General features: G+C 34.8%; 1 protein-coding gene across 34 annotated transcripts in view; it reads left to right on the plus strand.

The window, feature by feature from the left end:
* Positions 1–23,337, plus strand: part of RBFOX1 (RNA binding fox-1 homolog 1) — an 895,957-nt gene that overhangs the window by 658,551 nt on the left and 214,069 nt on the right. Inside the window, exon 1 of one of the 34 annotated variants that reach the window (XM_072023689.1) lies at positions 19,312–19,376. The exons of the other annotated variants lie outside the window; for them this stretch is intronic. Within the exon in view, the coding sequence (XP_071879790.1) occupies positions 19,314–19,376 (63 nt within the window). The 5' untranslated portion in view covers positions 19,312–19,313. Of the gene's footprint in view, positions 1–19,311; positions 19,377–23,337 lie in introns of those variants that run through there. 34 annotated transcript variants of the gene reach the window in all.

The following is a 23,337-nucleotide window of genomic DNA, read 5'->3' on the forward strand; positions in this document are numbered from 1 at the left end:
TAAGCTTCCTTCCTGGATTACTTAATATTAAATTGTATTTGTAGAGTCACAGAATGCTTTTCTGAATGCATTTAAAAGACAACAATATAAATTTGGCATGTCCTAAGTATATTCTGTGAGCTGTTGACATCATAGTCATTGTATCCAGGTTGATTGCAGGGCTGTAGCAGTTCAAGGGTATTTGGCTGAAGACAGAAGTGCGCTGGAAATGGACATCAGTAGTATATGAAATACAGTTTTCAGCCAGGACCATAAGCATGTTCCTGATCTTGAAATGTGAGGTGAAAGTGTCTACTCTAACTTTTGACTGGTATTCTACAATAATTTTACTCATGTTTTTAGTCTTACTTCAATGCATAAATCCAGTTTTAAATACGTGCTTCTTTAGAAATCATGATTGAGGATCCAGAGAGTCTGGGAGTTAGAATGTTAGTACTGCAAAGAAAATATTATGAATACATAGAATTTTAGTACTTCATAGAAATACTGTGCTAACAGAGTGCAAGGTGCTGATCTGATCTCACTTTGAACTGGCAGATTTAGCCCAAATTAGGCATTCTCTTTCTGTGTCGCTCTAACTTTACGTAAGATTAGGTATTTCTGTATTCTCGCAGCTTTCATTAAGTTAGCACACAACAAACATACAAAGCACACACATGCCCCAAACCATTTATTCTAATTAATTGGGTAGAAATATGACCTTATTTGGTAAGGTTTTTACTGCAGGTAATGCAGCAATGGGATAGGAGAAGCGTAACACCTTGAGATGGTCAAGAAACTTCTGCAGATGCATACTTTTGCCAACTCACCAGACTGCCACAAGCTAGCACAGTTGTTAAAAACAGCAGTGCTGCCTGAGACAGTTTACTCTGCATTTCTCTTCTTCCTGGGCTGCAGAGGTGTCTGTATAGTAGTCCTACACAGGATTAGATAATGGACTGAATCGCTGAAATACAGTTGCCCTGGCTGAACATGGTCCAGCAAACCACATCATAAAATGCCAGTGGTACATGTATTTTATACCAATTACCCAATGGTATTGGGTAATATTGCTATAAAATCACAATAGTGTTGACACTTTCATGAACTGATACACAGAGAACAGGAGGAAAAAAAGCATCTTGCTGACTGTTAAATGAAGATCTGCTACTTACAGATGGATACACAGTTTGGACCTTTGGAAAATGAGACTCAAACTTCATAAACTAAATGCGTCTTCATATATATATATCTTTCCTGACAAGAAATCAGTATCTTAAATCTGTGATTTCCGAAACTTTGCTAATTGTTGAAATTTTACCGTTGATTAGAATGAATGAATTAAAACTTATGTGAGTGCAGCCTTGGGTACTTGTGTGTGCTGGAAACTGTTGCCATACAAGGCTAGAATTTTCTGTTTAGTACCTACTTCAATGCAGCTCTTTTCTTTAAGCAGTACAAAAGGGAAAGACAAAAATTAGTGAAATTATACACACAACCTGTCAGAAGATTCCTTGAAGTGATTGAAAATTTTATAGTGTCTGTACAAGATAGTTAAGGAATGCCTTATGCTGTTTCACAAAACAGCTTACTGGGATGTTTACTGATACAGTGTCAAGTGAGTATTTTAGACCCATCCTAATCCCCTCTCCCCTCTCCCCCTCCTTCTCATTTTTTTAATGTTTCTTTTTAATGTCAACCCTTTGCCTTTAGTGCTTGGGCTTATATCTCAATGCAGAAGTGATAACTGAAGAAACCAGTGATGATACTTGGCTGAGAAATAGCATTTTGGTGGCTGCTGAGACAAGGTATTGTAGATTGTTCTTCGGTTTGGTGGATTTGATACTCTATAATATCTATTTATCCAGTGTCATACTTAGTGTCAAACTTAAAAGGAATTTTTTGAGTCCAGTATTGTCCTCTGTGTTCGTTAACCGTTTACATCCTTTGTATAAATTCTCATTGTGGTCTTAACCTCCTTGTCTTTCCTGTCACTGGTGTTTCAATTGCACTGTGGTGTAAACACCTAACTTTGCCAGCAAGAAGAGAGAAAAATGGAGGGGTAGTACTGGAAAAGTCTAATATTGTTCTGCTCATATGGCTTCTGGATAAATCCTTGAATTACTGTATTGAAGAAGCTTGAAATTTTACAGTCTTTGCTGACAGGAGAACTAGGAGAATCTATCAGCCCTGCACAGTGGATGGGCCACATTCCTCAAATAATCCAGTCAATTAAAAATTGATTTTTGTTCTAGGCAGCATGGTGGTAATGTAGTGGGGTGACAGTGTATGCATTACCAACAGAGCTCACATCAGTTAAGTGATATTTAGGTGATCTTCTGTCATGGGAGAAAGTAGTGCGGTTGATGATCTTTGCTACTGAAGAAGCTAAATTGAAGTGTCACATACCAGAATTGCATTTTATTTCTAATATGTTGGCCTGCCAGCCTGGGAGAAGCTATGTGAAGTCTGTGAATACAAAGGGACAAAAGTGCTAAATCTAGCAGAAGCAGAATGGTTTGGGGAAGATTAAACTATAACATGGCTTTTAGAGCCTTCAAGTAAAAGCATTTAAAGAAATTGGATCTTGAACCCCTGTTACTGGACCTTTTGTCTCCTACCTTTCTCCTTTTTCCCTGACTGCACGTCTAAGGTAAATGAAATACATGCATGCTCTAAATCGCACCATTCTTGTTTAGTTAAAGAAAAAGAGGTTATAATGCCAGTGAAAAGTTAGAGGGGAAAAAAAAAAACAAAAACAAAACAAAACAAAAAAACCGCAACAACAATAATTTAAGGTAGTTGAATCAAGAACAACAAAAACAACAAAAAAGCCTAAAACTGTTCATTGAAAAATCTATTTCAGATTTGCAATATCCTGGTTTACAGAATGTAAAGAGGTATCTTTTTCTCATATTGGAAGCACATGGAAATGTGCAGTTCTGCAACTTGGATTATAATCTGATTACATATCATAGACCTATGTAGAGTTTTTTCTGAAGAGACACAGTACAAGCTGACAAATCTGAAATTAACCTGGCCTATTCGTTAAAGCATCTAGCCTTAATGATAGCTTTGCAAACCTTACAACAGAAGAGAAATATGCAAGACTTTCATGAAGTTTTTATTAACGATAGGAAGCTGAGGTCGCATCTACTTTTGGTTAAGACACATTATAGTAAATTACCACGACACTGGAAGTGTAACTTATTATTTATTTAAACAGGATGAATGTTTTTCTTTCCAACAAAACAGGTCTAGAATGTCCTGGTGCACCTGTGCTTCACGTGAAAGGTGGCTGTATTTATAGTGTGGGTCAAGGGATACACATATCACACACAGAATCACACAGAATTTCTAGGTTGGAAGAGACCTCAAGATCATCGAGTCCAACCTCTGACCTAACACTAACAGTCCCCACTAAACCATATCCCTAAGCTCTACATCTAAACGTCTTTTGAAGACTTCCAGGGATGGTGACTCCACCACTTCCCTGGGCAGCCTGTTCCAGTGTCTAACAACCCTCTCAGTAAAGAAGTTCTTCCTAACACCCAACCTAAAACTCCCCTGGTGCAACTTAAGCCCATTCCCCCTCGTCCTGTCACCAGGCACGTGGGAGAACAGACCAACCCCCACCTTGCTACAGCCTCCTTTAAGGTATCTGTAAAGAGCAATAAGGTCACCCCTAAGCCTCCTTTTCTCCAGGCTGAAGAGAAATATGTTTCATTGGCCCTGTCAGAGGTTTTGTGAAGTTCAGTTTCTTCCTGTCTGTAAAGAGTTTCATCGTCCTCAGCTGAAAGGCATTGAAGAAAATTAGTGCTCTTGTTATTTAAAGGTTAGGACCTAATCTAAAATGGATTGTTGTTATATCTCTGCCTACCAAAATACCCAGTGGTCTATCCCAGTGGTCTTTTGATAACCCATACATCTCATCTTGGATTAGCTTTCAGCATATAGTATAAATTGCTTGTAAAATGAATGTATCAGAGATTGATTGTAATGGTAAGCAATGGCTGGCAAGGTAATTCAGTATCTGTGGTCCTAAAGCATTTCTGAATGCAGCTTTGCAAAAATGTTTGACGTCTCAGAACCAAATTATGTAGGAGACAGTGTCTTATAAATCTAACAACTTATATTGTTTTCAGTATAAGAGATGGGGAAAAAATCGTGACATTTGGCCATTAGTACAAGTATTTCTTAACCTTGTCTTTTGTTTCAACTTAAATTTTAATAAGTTAAGTCTTCAGTAAAAGATGATCTTATATGTGTCAATAATTTTTGCTTTGTTAGTTTATTCCTCTACTCTATAAAAAGAAAATAAATCACAAGTGCTTTTTGAAGGTTATTATTGGGGTAAGTGTTGCTGGGTTTTAGTGCTTTGGGGATGAGGGAAAAAAAAAAAAAGAAAAAGGAGAGGTTTCTGGGCTTCAAAACTCTGCAGCATGATTTGAATACAAGTGGCTAACTGTGATAAGTGTGTTAGGCTCCCTTTCATTAATTACAGTATTTCAAACAAGACTAATTTGACAGCTATCGTCTCAAAATATGCTAAATACTTCCTACAGTATTACTTTGAGAAGTCCCATTCCCTTTCCCCCACGTGAATACTTTCTGATAGGACGTTATAATTTAGAAGCTCTGGACCGAAAGCAAATAATATCTGATTACCTACTTGTTCTCTGTTTAGTTTGAATGATTTCTGTCTACTAATGTTTAAATGGAAAAGATAATACCAGTCCTTGATAGAGACAAGGAAAATATGTGGATAGATGCTTTCTCTAAAATTTCTGTTTAAAATGTTTGCAATTTTATTATATTTTTTTTTGTGTACAGATGTCAGTTTACTTGATCTATTGCTGTGAGTGACAGTTAAGTTTATGGTAAATACAAAATCTTAGTTTTATTCCGGGTGTTATTGTGATATGGATTGTATTTTTCAATTGTGTTTACTGTTTTTCTTCCCCCCACTAGAATAGTGAAAACCAAGTTGACTACTAATCTCAGGAGAGAAGCAGGGCATTGTAGTTATCGCAATATGATTGTATTTGATACTACAAAAATACCTGTTGATGTTTTGTAAAAAAACAGAAATGACCTGCTTTCATGGTAACTTGATATTCCTGTTTCCTGAGTAGTTTAAGAAGTGACTTCATCAGAAGTATTCATGCAAAAAGTGCTGGAGTTGTAGTAACTTTTCTTTTATGGCATTATTGTAGTTTTACCCAAATTCCACCAGGTGCTGCCAAAGAACATACAGCCAAAGCAAAGTTTATAGCTTAAGTGCAAGTTGCTTTGAACATGTGTGCACACTGTCATGAAAACAGCCATTAAATGATATTTCAGAAACAGGAAACAACAGGAACATCTTCCTCCACATGTTTAGGAGCATACTTCTTCTCTTAGTAACTAAAGATTAGGAATGAAAAATCTGTCGGTGACATCACTCATGTTCTTAAAAATGCACTTTTTCTTATGACACAAAGCAGTTCCTTTAGAGGATGTATGTGAATAATAATGAAGAAAATCTATAATTGTTAAAACCATGTAAGTATTCTACTACATTGCTCCCTTCTGTTTGGATGATTTATTTATATATATTTTTTTCTTGTAATGTGTTGAAACTGCTGCAGTTTTAATATATTTTAATTTCCTTTTCATTCCAACAACCAAGGTTGCCTGCCATAGATGCTTTATTTTTGGTAACTTTTGTCAAGATGTTTCTTTCCTTTGTTTGCTTTTTGTCTTGCTGAGTCAGGAGCTTTGTATATCACAAGTCAGCTCTGTTTCAGGTTTTTCCAGGAAGAGAATTTGTTTCCAAAAGCCAAGGTTTGCTTGAGGTAATAAGAGCCCCAAACTTGTGACTGATCACAACAGTGCAGTGCAAAATGCTCAGTCAAACAGCACTCATAGCAGCAGGAATCAATTCAGAGTCTTGGCGCAGAGCAGTTTCTATCCTGCCTCCCTGGTGAGTTCAGCCATTGTGCTTTTGACATGAAAAGCAATGTGCATTTTAATTGCAATACTAATTTTTGAACTGTTGCTCAAGTATTAGTGTGATTTAAGTTTAAAAAAAAAAAAAAAAAAAAAGACTGGATCATGGACAGTACAGTATCGGTTGCCAGGAAAGGTGTAATCAGTGTCTTCTAGAGTTCAGGATGCAAGAAAAAATTATTAGCTGTAATTAGCTGCATTAGCTACTGCAATGAACAATGAATTTTTAGGGATTAGCCTTGTAGCAAGTAAGCAGTAATCACTCATGGTAGCATTAAATTCTATAAATGTTATGTTATTTTGCTTTGTGCTTTGTATAACTAAAGCCTTGAATTTATTGCCATGCACAAATAGTTTCTGTTTGAATGTTTATTGAATGTTTAACCGCAAAAATGAAATAAAAAGATTCTTTGTGGTTAGCCTGGCATAATCAGCATGGATTGAAAAGATAGTGTGGTGGTGGGAAGAGGAAAGAAATAATTGAAATGTAGCAGTTACTTTAAGCAGAAATATATTTAAAAATGTGGCTCTAACTAAGTCACAAAGAAAGTCCTCGCTTCTAAGAAATCTATAGCAGTGACTTCACCTGGCAGTATTTAATTAATTATTTACTGAGCATTATGTTTGCCTTCCCATCGGATGTGATCTTCCTAATCCTGCCTCCCTCCCTCCACCAAAAAGTACCAATTTCTTATTTGTATGTAGAATGTTTTAATTATTGTAAATATAGATATCAAAAAATGTTGACGTAAGAGTACATTGTTTCTTAAAGCATGTATATAGTGGTGCTCAGCATTGCTATAGATTTCCTGCATTCCCATTTTATTGCCATCCAAATCCGTTTGACAGAGAGGGAGGAAAGGAAAAAGAGGAAAGACAAATTACCTTACCATTGTAAGATTAGATCAACACTTAAGGTAGTGGGTTGTAATACAGATGCTGTGATCAGGTGCTCATAGCCAAAATGCTCACAGACCTTGTGCTATTCTAATCAGAGGTACTGAAGATCGAGCAGTTCTCTGATGTGGTCTTATCAGTCTGAGTATAATGTAAATCCTGTTACAGCAGCTTTGTCCGATCTGCCTGTAGCTTTGTTCTGAACCTTTCAGTAACAGTTCACTGAAGCAGAAAGAGCCCTGTGAATTGATATTATAAACCTGCATGGTTGCTTTATTCATTGTTGAAGCAACAGAATCTAACAGAGGTATTTATTTTAGTGGATTGAGGATAACTTTTTTTTTTTTTAATTTATTTATTTTATTGGTATGAGCAGGGGGAAAATGTTCTAAACGTAAAAGAGAAGCTAATACTATAATCATAGCCATACCATTCGAAGCACAATCCCACTGAAAGATAATGCACAGTACTGCATGTTTATTTTATTTTACACGTTCAGGGAGACTGTTGAAATCCCAAAGTGTTGGTTTTTTTTTTTTTTTTTTTTTTTTTTTTTCCTGCTGATGTAAAAAAGAAATAATAATGTGAAACTACTATAATCAGGAAATGATAGTCATGTGAAATAAAAGCTTCTCATAATGCACTTAGTTTTCCCAGATATATGTATTTTTCTAAGCACCACCTACCTGCTCTCTTTGGACTAAAAGGAGCCTGAGAAATTCAAGGTTGTATTGTATTCAGTTTCTTGCTGGTGGGTATTCCTTACTGAAACTTAAGAGTGTGAAATTTCTCTTTAGTCTCACTGCTTTGATATGGTATTTGCCTAATAATCAAACAAATTAAAGTGTGGAAAAAAAAGATAAAACTTCGATGTCTTAAAATTAAGGGGCTGAAATATTAAATTGAGTTGATCTGAAATATTAAATTGAGTTGATAAGAATATATTATAGTGCCATTTTGACCCTTATTTTTGAAAATCAGTTTTTATGTTGTGCATCAATAAGAAATATTACAACTTTGAGAATCTGAAAGGAGATATATGCAATTTGAACTTTTAAACTGCCATGCAATCAAAAAAGGAAAAAATTAGATGTAACATATAAAGATCTGCTGCAGAGATTTAATGGGAATTTGTGAATCATGTAGGTATGGAAGCTTAACTTGTTTTGTAGATGATTTTACCTGTTTTTACCTGATTGATAAATGAGTTCTGTTTCTTAACATACATTTTCTAATGTGTGTGGAAAGGAATATTTAAAAAGTTATTTCCATAACAATTAAAAAAAAAAAAGAGAGAAAATAAAAGAAAAAAAGTTTAAAATAAAAATCTATCAAAAATGAGAGTTATCTGATAGAAAGTCAGATAAAAAAAGATGTCCACTGCTTTTAAACATTCAGGATGAGTTTTTTAAAAAAACGTGATTGCAAAGGTAGGTTAGTAAATAGCTGATTTGTTTTTGTTAAGTATTTTGAATACTTTACAAAAAGGTATACTAAACTCTTACTTTCAGCTAAGAGAAAAAAAGAATGTTGTCACTTCTTCATCTGAAATTAATAGGTGTAAATATTACTTTAGGGGAGAAGAAATAATGTACTTAAGTTCTGTATTTCATATTTGTCTTTCAAATAATTCCATATTCAGAGAAAAGGTGGGCATTATTTTGTTTTTATCTGATAACATAGGTAACCCCAGGCAGAAAGTTATGCAGAGTCCTGCAGTCAGATCCCCACTGGAGGAACCCTGCTGCTGTTTAGAACATCTGCATGAAGGGCAGAGCCTCTGTAGCTCAGTGGAAGAGCAGGATGTGCTCCTATCTCAAAACCTGCAAAGTAAAGCGAGGCTGATAACTGTGAAAGAACTGAATTGTAAACAAATTAAGAAGGCTGTTTGTGTTTAAATTATGAGACAGATGTGTGTTAATGAGGGAATTGTACATTCTCAGTACTTTTTGTGTAGTGTGAGGTACTTTCAGGTAGCAGCAGAAATCAGTAAAAGTTCAGGTGGATACAAAACAAAACAAAAAAACAACAACAACAACAGAAAAACAAACACTGAGAAGCCTGTGTGTGTAGCAAAAGCTGCATTATTGGATGAATGCAGCTTTCTATTTCAATTTATTTTAATTTTTTGTCCAGGTAGTATGAAAGGCAAAATATTTTTGGTTTATTTCACATATTCTAAACAATTTTAGAGTGACACGAATGCCACTTGTCTTCCTTATGTAGCCATTTCTCTCTGTACATATCAAATAGCTATATATGCTTTTCTGGGTGGTGTGTGGTTATTAATCCTTGACAGAGGTCCCAGAGGTTTCAGTTAGAATATCTTAAACAGTAGGCAGTTTGGATGCAAAATGAGTAACAAATACAGTGAACTGTGGATCTCAGAAAGTGATTAATTATTTTATTATCCATTTAAATTCCAGCTAAACAAGTCAGACAGTTGTAAATACAGCAAAATATAAAGAGGAATAAACTGAGTTAATTTTACAGAATATTAACTTTTTGGTATGTACCCACACCACTCATCTATCCAGATGTTTTGTGTGTTGACCTGAAGATGTACATTCCTAGATTGTGCAAACATGCTTGTTGTATTAGCAAGATGAATGTTTAGCTAATTTAGTAGTTGTCTTCTATCTGTTGTCAGAGTAAGTATTTTCATTTATTTAGAAGGAAAAATAGTGAAGCTCGTTTGTTTTCAACACAAGAAAGCTGAATTGTCTCAAGTTAATTTTGTTTTATTTCATTTGTATTTTCTTTGATATGATGTTTTTTGGATAAAAATGAAATTTTAGGCATTTCTGAAACAACAATAGAAAAATAAGGCATATATAATGTTATGTTTTCTCACCACAATGTACGTATGTCTAAAGTTTGAGGAATTTCTTGCAGATCTGTTTTTGTGTTAAATTTTTACTTTGAAGCAACTCCTCCCATTTTCTACTCAGCAGAGCTGTAATGTTTGTCCAAGGTTGAGCTGCATTCAACATTTTGTTAACTGAAATGGGAAGTGACAGACTGACTAACAGAAAATCTCCGTGCCAAAGAAACAGATATTACTTCTTTCTCCCAGGTTACTGTATGCCAGGACATTAAAAATGTTGAGATTGCAGATGTACAAAGTTTTCATAGTTATCCATATTAGTTTAATGTGATCAGAATAGATGCATCTGTATCCTGTTGTTCTCTCCTTTAGTATTTGATTTAGATGGTCAAACTTAGAGAATATTGTGGATATATTGTGGATACTATGGATATATATCTTTTGATGGCAGCTGTCTTCAAAATAACAACATAATAGATAGTTCCCTGCCACATAATTTTGTATTTTTATTACTTTTTATTGGTATTTGTAGAATAGTTTAATCAATGAAGCTGGTCAGTACCTGCACACCCAATAAAAACATTTTTCTTTAATGTATTTTGAACGCTTTGTGGCAAAACACAAGAAAACTGCAGTTATCATGTAGGTATAGGAAGCTGAAAATTATCTGAAGAACTGGAGAGGATTCTGCAACATGGACACAAGGAAGTGTAAATTATTAAAGTATAAGATCTTATAATATAAATTATTATGGAAAGTATAAAGTATAAATTCTAGTCTTGCAAAAGCACACAAGACATCCTACTGTCTGCTTTTTAGTCCGGGTTTAGGAGATTGTAATTTGACAGATTAGAGGCAGTAGTTGTTGTGCTGGTTTGAATAGTCCCTATCCTTGGTTGTTTGCTTCCATGCTGTGAGAAGGGAGAGGTCGGGGATTATAAAGCTAGGGAAAATTACCACAATTGCAGGTGCTCCTTTGCCACATTTGTTCTGGAAGACCTGGGAGCCTTGATGTGCAATGATAATTCCGAGACCCCACACGCATGGGGAGAAGAGATGTTAGAGTGCGTATGTCTGATTGTGTCTGCTCTTCTCAGGTCCTTCCCCATCTTATTCAATGAGACAGGGAACAACATCAATTAATTGGCATTCCCCTCTCTCAGCCGTCATGTTTCTATAAACTTGAATGAGGAGGTCTACCCTGCTCTCCCTTTTCTTATACATAGCAGGGAGCATGCATTTTATATGAAGAGTCACCACTTTAGGGAGATACAGTTTAACTCAATTGGAAGAAGTCTGGTGGGATTTTTCTTGCTGATCTTTACTTGTGTGGAGGAAAAATAGACGAATTGAGAACTATGTAATCTAGAAGTTTAATACTAAGAAATGGGAAAACATTAGCTTGCTATCATTCTCTGGCTGTTATCCCAAAAACATCCATTTTGTATCAGTAGATAAAAAAAAAAAAAAAGCTGGTTGTATAGAGTGTAAAGCCTTGTAAAGCCTTATCACAGTGTCATCACATCATTTGCAGATGAATGAATTGGATTTTTTTTTTTCTTGCATTTATAGCTCAGGATGGGGAAAATGTTTTGTATTACTTTATTTTCCTTTTTTTTTTTTTTTTTTGTTTTTGGGTAGAGAGATAGATGCACTCTAGGCAGAGCATGCTATTAGTCTCACCAAGCAATACTTATATTAAATACATAACAAGATCCTACTGCAGTATCAACTATTTTTTATTACCCTCATTGTTGCTTGCAAAGGTCATCACATTGCATGTGAATCAAGTTTGGAAAAGAGTGGAATTTAAGTCTGAATTAAAGGGCTATGCTATTGGAACAAGTTAATATAACATATTCCTGAGCTTTCTTTTAACTCTTGTTTAAAGTTAATTCAGCACCTTTGTGATGGGAGGTTGTATTCTTCCTTGTCAGAATTGCAGTTGCTTTTGTTTTGTTTCACATTTGAATAATACATTTGATTACCATGGCAAATGTGTTGCAGTGTATGCATGCCTGACTGTAGTGCCTAATTAACTGATGATAACAAGGCAGGATTGCCCTCTTCTCTTTCATAGGCAATCATATACATGACAGTTCTTTTATCTTTCTTCAAAATTGACTTGCTCTCCTGACCCTTAAGCAGCTCCTGTTTTGTGTGTTTACCTCTGATGTCTTTGCGAGACTGTTAATTTTCTGTGGCATATCCTATCTGCTTGTAATTAACACATCGAACAGCAAAGAAATACTTCTGCTTGCAGAATGTATAATGGAGGAATGCTTTCTTTCAGTAATTATATGGCTTCATTTTAGTGATTTGCATTGACCCGCAAGGATTTTTTTAGGCAACATCTACAGTGGTATAGTCCAGTTTAGGTAGGGAAAACAAACTAAAAAACTAGGTTAATTTTGCTATAGTATATCTACATATGTAACGTAAACTTAGAAGCAGTCAGTAATAAATTTGGTAAAAATATGCATCTAGCAAAGTGAAATCAGTAAACAGTGCTGTCTTGCTTGTATTTAATCCTGAGTCAAAGGTCTGTTCTTATAATTAGAAACTTCAAGAAGCACTTGACCTAATTTAAGGAAGCCCTAAAGTCACATATATATATAAAGCAAATATTTTCCACCATTGTGTCTTAAGAAAACCGAGCTTACATCTCAAGTAAATAAGACTAGGATTTCTATTTATCATTTTTTACCCAGACTGAGATTAAAGCCATAACGAGCTCAAGTTCAAAGAGAGGAAGGTATAAGAGAAAAGGTTGTTAGTTACAGCAATAAAAACAGGGGCAAAAAGAACAGCTTTTCTGAAGGACTCAGGCTGGAATAATAATGATAGAATTGTCTAAATCGATATATCTCTTGTCAGCCTCACGTCTGATGTTTGAATCAGTCAGGCCTTTTCTGCAAGAGCTTTCCTCAGGAATATTGAATTATTTATTATTTGTATCTTTTTTCCTTCCCTTTCTGATGATTTTTTTTCTCCTTTTTTCCCCTGACTTAGTAAAATTTGTTTTTTATGCTGCCAGGTTCAATGTTGTCTGCTGTTTGATAAATAGCAGTAATTGGGTGTATAGCAGAAGTCGTGTAAAAATGTATGACTTCAATTACATCTAGAACAATTTTTTCTTTATATTGATCTTTTTTTTTTTTTTTTTTTTTTCCTGTATAAGATCTGCTCTTCATAGCCTCCAGTGCTGAGTTTTTAAAGAATTACTCTATGTCCATATGTTGGCATGCACTTTTGAACCCATGCATCTGAATAAATAAATAAATAAATAAGTGGTGTCTGCAATCAGTTCTGCCTGAGCAGTAAGAGAAAAATTAAAGTTATTCAGATAGTGAAATATTCATATTGTATTCTAGTCATATAAAGGATTGCATTACTTTAAAATTACAATGCCTACTTACAGTCGCTGTTCCTCTTGTCTGAGATAATGAAATGAGGGTACTGGCCAATTAATGAAAACATTTTTCATTAACAATTATAATCCAGATAAAATTAAAATATGCGTTTTGAAAGTCACTTTCTTTTGGAAATCTCTGCTTTTTGAAGTTTACTTTTGTAAACCATAGCGTTCACTCTTGTAAATATTATCAAAGATGCTAATGTAATAGAAACTTACTTTATATAATTTCAGATACTGTTGGAATTTTCATTGTGTTCCATCTGTGATATTTTTCATTTTTTTTATCCTCCTTATGTTGGTATCAGATAAGTAATTTGATCCAAACATTTGATGCTGATTTAAGACAAAATTAGTGCCTTTGCACAGAAATGTTTCTATGTGTCAGAATAAAAGCTGGGCTGAATTTCACATCTGGACTGGTTTATGCTTTGCCTTGGTATCACTGATGGACTAGCTGGCAGTTTGGGTTTGAACCTAGCGTTTTACAAAAGTTCAAAACTGTCAGCTTTTTGGGTTTTGCACAGGATGCTGATGTAGCTCAGTTACACACATTGGCTTTCATTGCAGGTATTTTTTTAAGGTAAATGCACTTGAATATTGCTTTGTCCTTATTAAATATAGTTTTTGTTCATTACATAAGACTTCTCTTGCTGTGCTTCATGCTTCAAACTCTTCTAAAGTAAGATTCAAAGTAAAGGATTATATAAACAGTCAGGTTTATGCCATCCAGAAGATCAAAGGGAATATTCCTCACAATTGCAGTTAATTTATGTCATTTGAAAATGTAATTACCTTGTGATTATTACCTGCTTTACACAGTTCTATGTTTTATTTTCAAGAAGCAGTTATGCTGTAGGCTGCTAGTGGACAGGAGCAGTAAGCAGACTGGCTGTAATCTGAATTGTGCAGTTCTTCCTCTGGCACGTGCCCTGTTCACTTTACAGGGTGGGATAAAGTGAGAACAGGAAATGCGTATTTTGCTTCAGTAGTTGTAATAAATCAGTGAATTGGTAGAGATTCTCCAGTTTCTAATGGAGCTAGTTCTCAGCATATGTTTCAGGCTGTTCACATATGTATTTTGCAGGATGTGTACATTGGTAATGAAATACTTTCTATCAAAAAGTGTTGTGTTTTCCTGCATATATTTTTTTCTAGGAAACCTTGACTTTAAAATAATCTTTTAGAAGCAGCTGTGTAATTTAATTTATTTGAGGACTGCCAATAACTGCTTGAATTATTCTGTAGACGATCAGGTGAAGCTGGGGTTAAATAGATAAAGAGAAGTTGGTAGTGTTTTTGCCCAAAGTCTTGTTTAAGCCTCACTAGTCTTCTGTTTTTTTCCTGTAGCAGTTTGACAAAATTGCCTTTTCTACCAGCAGCCTGTTAAGGTGCTGTGCACAGAAACAAAACCCTATTGTTTTAGATTTTCTTTCATATCATGTAGGTGTCTATGCCATACCACCCACACAGTAAAGCAAGTGAGCTGTGAAATATATTCATTGTTAGAGTACAGGGGAAATGGAGGCAAGCAATCAGCAGTAATAATGTACGACAGCAAGGGGAGGCTGCCAACATTACCTGCATTATTTCGGTTGCCTTTTTCATTATAGGTTCGGGAAATAGGCAGCAATTCGATTATGGCATGATTTGGGATGGAATTGCTTGCCGTTCACTGACCCTGTCACAAGGGGATCAAATGAGAAGTCAGCTCAAATAAAGTTTATAGTGCATTAACTGGACCAAGCATTGCCTAGCCTGGGAGCATGATTTTTCATCTTCGAGGGTTTTGTAACTGCTTCTCAGATATATTTGTACCTTAAGGCAAGGGCTGGGGGGGGGCGGGACGGGGGGGGGGGGGGGACGGGACAAGGAGGGTGGAGAAAAGAGGGGAGGATAAAAAAAAAAAAAAAAGGATTGGCTGAGATGTATAGGAATGAGCTCGTTGGCCAATAGTGTACATTCCCCTCCCCTCCCATGTGCAAATCTCAGCTCCTCTCTAGCTTGTGAGAAGCAGCATGATTAATAACACTGAGGGAGCCTGCCTGTTGGATTATTAATTTTCCATCCCTTTTCTCTTCTCTTACGCATACCCCTGATGCTTTGCCTTTTTTAAAAAAGCTTTTCTATTTCTTTTTTTTTTCTCTCTCTTTTTTTTTTTTTCCCCCCATGGAGCTAACCACTAGCCACTAACATTCTCGTGGCTATCCAACCCTGCAAGGGCTTACTTCACAGTGGGGTGAGTTTGTATATTAAAACAGGGGATTCAGCAAGGAAGCAGCAACAAAAATAAATAGATAGATAGATAGATAGATAAATAAAAAAGAAGAGAAAGCAAAAACATCCCTGTGATGCTTGATTACAAGTATAGTTGCCTTTAGGTACAACTGCTAAAACTATAGCTAATGCTGACCTAGGAGGCAAAAAATGTGTTGCAGTGTCTGCCTGCTAGTTCTAGAGGGTACTACACTGCATGGACAGATAAACATTGTTTCTTATTATTCAAACTAATTAAAATTGGCCCTTGATTGCATAGAGAGGGTGCAAATTGATTGAAAATGGGAGTTAATGATAGATAATTGGACAAGCTACTTTTTTTTTTTTTTTTTTGGTGATGCTCATGTTTTTTTTTTTTTTCCTTTTTCCTTACACAAGGCTTTTACAAGGCTCATTAGACTGTAAACAGTTTTTGTATTGCAATCACAAATATATCATTAAGTTTTACGATTTTCATGGAATAATTATGATAAAACTACCATTAATAGATCAGTAGTATTTTTTAGTGGGGGAGTTTTATGCCAACTGAGGACATTAGAGCTGAAATTTGATGCAATAGGAGCTAATGATGTTTACACATGCATGTGGTACCTTGTGGTTCTCACTTTTGATTCGCTGACCAGGTCATGTGTCCAGTCTATATAAAGGAAATATGTGATGTGGGAGTACCATTTTTATTTCAGATGTCTAAATTTGATTGGTTTTATGACGGTAGCATGTTATAATACTGTGTAATGCCTTTTTTTTTTTTATTTCAAATTAACATGGCAGGATTAAGAAATTTGCTGTTGTTAATTCACAGCATAATACAATGAGATACACAAGAATTTCCTGTCTTGAAGCATATTGCAGCATATATATACATATATATAATTAAGTGCTTAATTAGTAACAAGTAATTTTTATAAATATAACTATATATTTACATGTGTATGTATACATACAACTGGTACTTCTGTGAAAGGAGCAGACAAAGTAATGCAACAAGAAAGCTGGGTTTTATGTCTTTAGTGGAGACAGGATGGGGTGATCTACCTTTTTCTCATTTGTGCTGTACTGTCAAGTGATGAGAAAACAAGGAATACAGTATAGCTTTTGGGTATTTTTATAATATACATACAAGAATTGGTTTTCTTTTCCTTTTTTTTTTTTTTTTTTCTGACTTTGAGTTTTCGTATTTTTCTCTTGTGATTTAAAAGCATTGTTAGAAGAGAGTTATTCCTACCTAATAACAAAAGCAGTGTACATGCAGGCATTCTGAACATAAATATTCAAGCATTTAGCTGAAAGGAAATATTTTATAAATTTTATGTACTTTTTCATGTCACTCTTTAAAAATATATACGGTAAACAAGCTAATATAATGCAGTGTCAGAATTCAATGTATTTTATTATGTTTAGTATTCCATATGAGGTCTTAAGTGGCACACACATCATTCTTAATTTTTGATGGCTTCCTATTGGGAATTCTTACCTTACAGTGGAAGGACCTATTTAGTTCCTGGAGGGTAGTTTACAACGACATTACAAAAATACGGTTTTCAGCTCAAGTTTGAGATGCATGGAAAACCTGTGAGCAGTGCTTTTTATTTTGTTTGTTTATTGTTAAAAACTGTAAGTTACCAGTACGGTAGTAAAATAAATTGTCATTGATTACTGGGCCTTAATTGTTTTTTATTCCATTAATGTTAGTGATCCCAAGTTTTGATATGCATGAACACTATGACATTTAGTGAAATAAAAACACTGAAACTGTTGTGGCTTATTATTCTTAAACCACTATTGGTGATAATGTATTTTATTTTTAAATATATTTTCTACTTTTGATTTTACAACAGAATTGCTCCCATATAATGCTGAAACATTTAAACATGAAAACAAATCTTTTGAGTCCAGTCCCACTCTGATACTCGTATGTGATATTTTATCTTTTCATCTGTTGTTGCTGAGTAATAGCCTGACATGTCTGTGTCAACTAATGCCTTATTTTGACAATTAGCTACTGTAATAGTAGCTTCGAAAAATGCCTTATGCTAAAAGTTTTTTTTGTTTGTTTGTTTTTTAAGAATGGCTGAATATTAATTTTGTTCCTTTTGATACCAGAAAATTAGGTCATGTTAAAGAATAGAGGGAAATGTAATTTTTTGGTTGAGCAGTTGAGCCAGTGGTCTTGCAAACTCAGACTACAAAGGAAGAATAAAACTTTGTGATCTCTAAAATGCTAAACTGGTATCGTTTATTGAGCATGTTGGATTTTCACCACAGCAATTATAGATCTGTCAGGCGTTATGAAGCTAGTGCAGGTAGTCTTTATTGAATTTTGTAATCTAATGTAGTGTTACAATACATAAAAACTTGAAGCCAATATCAGTATCAGTAAGAGTTTTTCTATATTTGCATTTTTAATTTTGTTATTTTTTTTTACAATTAAAAAAATGAAACAGGACACTTACAGATACTCATGACTTTTGTGCTTTCTAAAATAAAATCATTGTATAAAAACAACTGCAAATAAAGTAATTGACAGGATACTAAACTGTATTTTCAACTGCTTGAAAATATGTAATCGGTAGGATCTTTCGCAGCACTCATGTGGAACAGTATTGCTGTAGAACGGGCACTTTGACCACATTGTAACGGTGACAGATTTGTCTGTAAGTCTGCCTCCAAACCATGCAAGTCTTAGTTTATCTCAGTTTGAATTCAGTGTTGAGACACATATATCTAAATCTTAGTAATCTCAAGAATGTACAGCATTTGTGAGCATGAATTATTTATTATTTTTCAGCCTTCAATTGCTTTATTATTTATGTACTTAACTGTTCTATCCATCTATTACAATCACATCTCATGATAAAAAGAGCTTCTTTATTTCTATAGGTCGGTATTTATGATGTGTCCACAGTTCTAAAGACTACTGTTAGTAATTCCTAAAGCTCTTAGGGAAGTGATTAGGGAGTCATGATTGCTCACAAATTGAGTCTTTTTTCTGCTTGACACTGATCCTGTGATAGTCTCCCCACTTAATCCTCACTAGCAATTTGCCTATAGTTGCAGCTAACAGGAGGTGATTAGAGGGGAGTTGCCTACTGCCTTTTTACTTCTGTTGTAGTAGTGTGTTAGACAGGGGCTAGTGAATCAAAGCTGTTTTCCTATTAACTCAACACCTCCTAATGCATTAGAGCCACTTTTATCTAATAACAGTGTTCAGCTTCTAGTGCTATTTTAATGTTGTTTCGTGTTCCTATTAAAACATTGCAATGAGAATTTTAAAAATAGAAAACAGTGTGAAGCAGAATACTAAAAAGAAAACAAAATAATGAAACAAACAGGTCTCATCTTTATCATTGTGTGCATGTAACCCTAACTAACATTGCTGACAATTTTCACCCTGCATCAATAAGCAAGTAGACTCTAATTTCTCTTTGCATTATTAAAATTGCGGTCTTGGCGACAGGTAACTGATGTAGTACTTCAGAGGTGATGATGCAATATGTTTACAAATGAGAACAGCACCAGTGAAAAGGTGATAAGGAAAGTAACTTTTCCAAGTATCAGTGACAATGAAGAAAAAGATGTACCTGACTAAAAAATTCATAAAATGTGTATTTTATTTTGACACACTTGTAAAACATAACAAGTATTAGTTGGCACATATTTTATTGGTATGATGCAGAATATTCACCCTGAAGTCTTCATTCCTTAGCATTTGTGAATTTTATTTTAAATATTTAAAATACTTAGGATTGTATTCTTTATTGCCAGAATTCTTCAATTTTGTAATTAATTTGTTTTAAAGAAACTATAATAATGGATTGAAAAGACCTCTTTAGTGACATATGGTCTCAAAATGTCTGACAGCAAGTTGACGTGGGTTTATTTTTTTGATGTGTCCTTTTCTAGGATTCACAGCATGCATCAAGTACAATGCATATATATTGCATAGTGTTTCAACTGCAATTTCTTGACTTTATGGAGCCTACCAGTGAGGTAGGTGTTAAAGCTACGTTTGTGTTACAGGCACTGTAACTAAGGTTACCATCAAGTTACAATTGCTGGTTCAAGTGCAGAAACACAAAGGTGGCAGCTAACAAGCACATCTCCTTATTTCAGGAGATTGATTGAGGAGTAAGGTACAAAAGAGGTGGCATCTGTAGTTATTTCAAGGTTTATCTAGCAATCTAACAATCTCTGTTTATCCTTATAATTTCTTTGTCTTCTTTCAATTGTTGGGGTTAATTTTGTTGATGATTAAGTGTTTTTTTGTTGTTTGTTTGTTTTTTACTTATGTATTTTACAGTATATAATATGAGCAGGTTATATTTTAACATGCATTAACAAATTGAAGTAGAGTGCTAAAAATGTAGGAAAACACATAACAGCTAAGTGTTGTCTCTGACTTAATCTGTTCATCCTGGTGAGAGAGACAGAAACATCAAAATTGTCACCTGCAATCATAGTTGCCTGTCTGATTTGATCCTGTAGGACAAGAACAAACAAAATTGCACAAAACTTTCTGCTTTTAGATTGTTGGGAGATTGGTTTATACACAGTACACATACTTAGCTAGATAAATGTATCTTGATGTAGTGATCACTGTCATAAAACATACATGTAAGCACAGTGTCATAGGTTCTGGAATTTGTCAGCAGTGTATCATGGATTTTGTAGGTACATCTTCGAGCAAACATCTTCTCTTAAAAACAACCAAGATGGCTTAGCTCTGTGTCAGAATGCTATTGTCAATGCTTTTGTTTATTTCAGAGAAGTGCAAAGTATGAACACATTCCATTGGCGTGCTTATGTCTCTTTTCACTTGCCTGGCAAAAGTGGATAGAACAGTAGGTCACTCCAAAATCACTGTTCTTTGTTTTTCATTTTCCATACTACTGTGTTCTTGTATGAAGCTGCCAGCTATATAGAAAAACAAAACAAACAAACAAACAAAAAATCATATCCCTGATAGAAGGTGCTTAAGCCAAAAATTCTTGTGTCAAATTCTTGGCCTGATCATGAAGAAATCCAAGCTGTAACTGAATTCTGTTATGGATCCCATTTTGCAGGAGGCTTTTGATGAAGAGGAACTCTGTAATCATTCAGTCTTTACATTTTGTCTGCATTGTGCTATCGTATTTTTAATATGAATATGCATGCAAAATGTACCCCATACATTTTCATAAGCAAGCCAAGTAATAACACTTGTCTTCTCATCAGGGAAATGGAAGACAGATGAATAAACTATGTTCTGATGTATGTTAGTTTGTGTTCCCTTTTCTATGTGGCAAATTTTAAACTTTAAAAATGAGATAAATTATACAATATAGAAGCTGCTGAGCTTCTGGTATCATTAAACCATAAGCACAAAAATTTATTTCAGAACTATTTCTGTGTTTTTGTTTGTTTGTTTGTTTTCTTTTTTGTTTTTCATTTTTTTTAGAGGTACAAAATACAGAACTGTAGAGATGTATATAGTTACTTCATATGTTGCTACTGCCTGTCAGGGCATCTCTCTTCCACAGCCATAGCACTGCTTAATAGCCAGGCCTTTGAAGTCTGCTTTGTTTATTTTTGTAATTAGTGTACTTTAGTATTAAGTGAGATATGACCAATTAATCTTTTAAAGGACACTGAACAACGGTTTTCAGTTCCCCCCCTTTTTTTTTCTGTGCCATTTTCATAAGAAAAGGAGGTTCTTTGACTTCCTGAAACCCTGTTGAAACAGTTGAAATTTTAAATTTCCAGACTTATAAAGGCAAAAAATACATATTTTTTAATCTCATGAGCTATTGTGATAGAACATGGCATTATTTTAGGGGTTTAAAACTTAAAGATAGTATTTATCTAAAAGGTAAACTTCTATATTTCAAGCCCTACCTGGTGTAAGAAGTACAACTTTTCTTCTGAGGCATGCTGTGGAATCACAAGTTTAGGTGGAGGCATGTTATAGTGAATTCCAGTTCCAGGTAACCTGTTAGACCATGTCCTGAGGCTGTGTCGGGATGAAAGCTTTGGGCAGGCAGTCTCCTCTCCTGTAATCACTGGAAAAGATACCCAGGTGCATCAAATACTAAAGGACAAAGACCACAGAGTGTGTTTCAGATCGAACCTGCCCTAGAACATGTCCAGAACCAGAGGAAATCACAACAGAAACACATTTATGGTCTATTTATGGTTGCAGGCACTCCAAATTGCTGAGATATACAATACTGGCATGTAGTTTCTTTTCCATATATGTCAGTGAATCATCTGTTAGCACATTGATGTTATAGTTCCTTCAAAGTGCAGCTCCTTGCTTCACAGTGACTGTGTAAATAGCATTGGGATGTTTTATTTGCATCATCTGTGATTTTAGAATAAAAATGTGGAAATTGGTAAGAGGGGGGAAAGACTGCTTTGGTAATTTCCCGATGAGAAAACTTTGTTTGGTCTCTAAGGGTGAAATTGAATTGTTTCATGCAGAAGTACTACAATTAGGACAATAAAACCATGACCTTTGTTGCTTGTGCATCTTCTTCTTTAATGGTCGGACTTTAGCGTACCTGATTGGACTTGGGTGTCAGGTCTTCTGAGGGTCTCATTTCTGATGAAAGGCTTTTACAAATCCCAGTGGAACGAGTAGTTCTGTCATTGGGCCCCATGCTGTACCTCAGCAAAATCAGGTCTGTGGCATTCATGTCATTGCAATTTTAGGGATGGGAGGGAGGGAAGGCTTCAATGAATCCAAAAATGATATGACTGACTAACCATGGCTCGTATTTTCAGTAATACTGGAATATATTTGTAATCAAATTCTAGAGAATTACTGTTCTTTTGAGCACATTTGGAGTTACAGCAAACCAAAGCATCTCTAGCACTGTTTTGTCTCCTGTAGTAGAAAGAGCTTTGCAAAAAGCCAACTGAATCTTCTTTTGTATGCCCAATTAATCTCTTGCATAGCTGCTTTCTGGGGTGAGTGGGAAAATCAGAGCCTATACCTCATTCACCTGTAAGGAGAAAAAAGATGTCACTGCAAATGACTAAGGAAGTCCCACCCTTCCTTGTGCCTGATAGGTGTTCATTGAACCAAATCCTGAAAATCATCTGGGTGAAGCTAGTCTGTTTGCTTTTGGATTAATTTAAGCTAAGTCAATTTCCCAGTCTTGTTCACCTATATGCATTCACAAGGCTGGTATCTGTGAGAGCACGGTGCAATGGTTGGTGTGGGCAGTTAGAAACTGGATGACTGGGACCATCTTTCAAAAACACTATCTGCTCTACAAAATTATCACTAAACTATGGCATTAAATAAAGGGAAGAAGATGAAGAAGTTCATGGGTAATTCTGTGGTTTCCAGTACATTTTTATATACCCTGTTAGCATATTTACAACCTATTTAAAAATACATACTGTGCTAGTATAAATGCAAATCAGGACAGCTCAGAACTGTTTTTGGAACATCACATGTCCTACACAGGACTTAAGTTACTTTGTAACTTAAATGGCAAAGATGATGGTTTTGGACAAAGGCTAGCTGTTAGCTTGTAAGTTATTTACTGGAGAATTGGTTCTAGCTTTTTTAGAATGTCTGAGAATTCTAGCACTACATTTACTTTTTTTTTTTTTTTTTTTTTTTTTTTTTTTTTTTTTTTTTTTTAAATAAGCTGGGATACATAATTGGATACACTATTCAAATCTTTATTCTTCCTGAAATTATCTATGGTTTGATTGTGGAAGTGGATATATGTAAAAAGAGAAACAAAACCCCAAATAAGAAAGCAAATTTGACAACGTAAGGCATAAGTTGTTCTGATAGTTATTGCAAAACATTATTCTGTTTATATGAGAATATTAAAATTTCTAGAAAATGTCAAGGATATTTTTCTTGCTTGAATATTATAGTAAAGTTTAACAACCATAGAAATGTTAATTTATCAATTTTTCTGTGGGATTTAGCTATTTTAAGTAAAATTGT

Source organism: Anas platyrhynchos, chromosome 15 (assembly GCF_047663525.1).
Source record: "Anas platyrhynchos isolate ZD024472 breed Pekin duck chromosome 15, IASCAAS_PekinDuck_T2T, whole genome shotgun sequence".
NCBI lineage: Eukaryota > Metazoa > Chordata > Aves > Anseriformes > Anatidae > Anas > Anas platyrhynchos.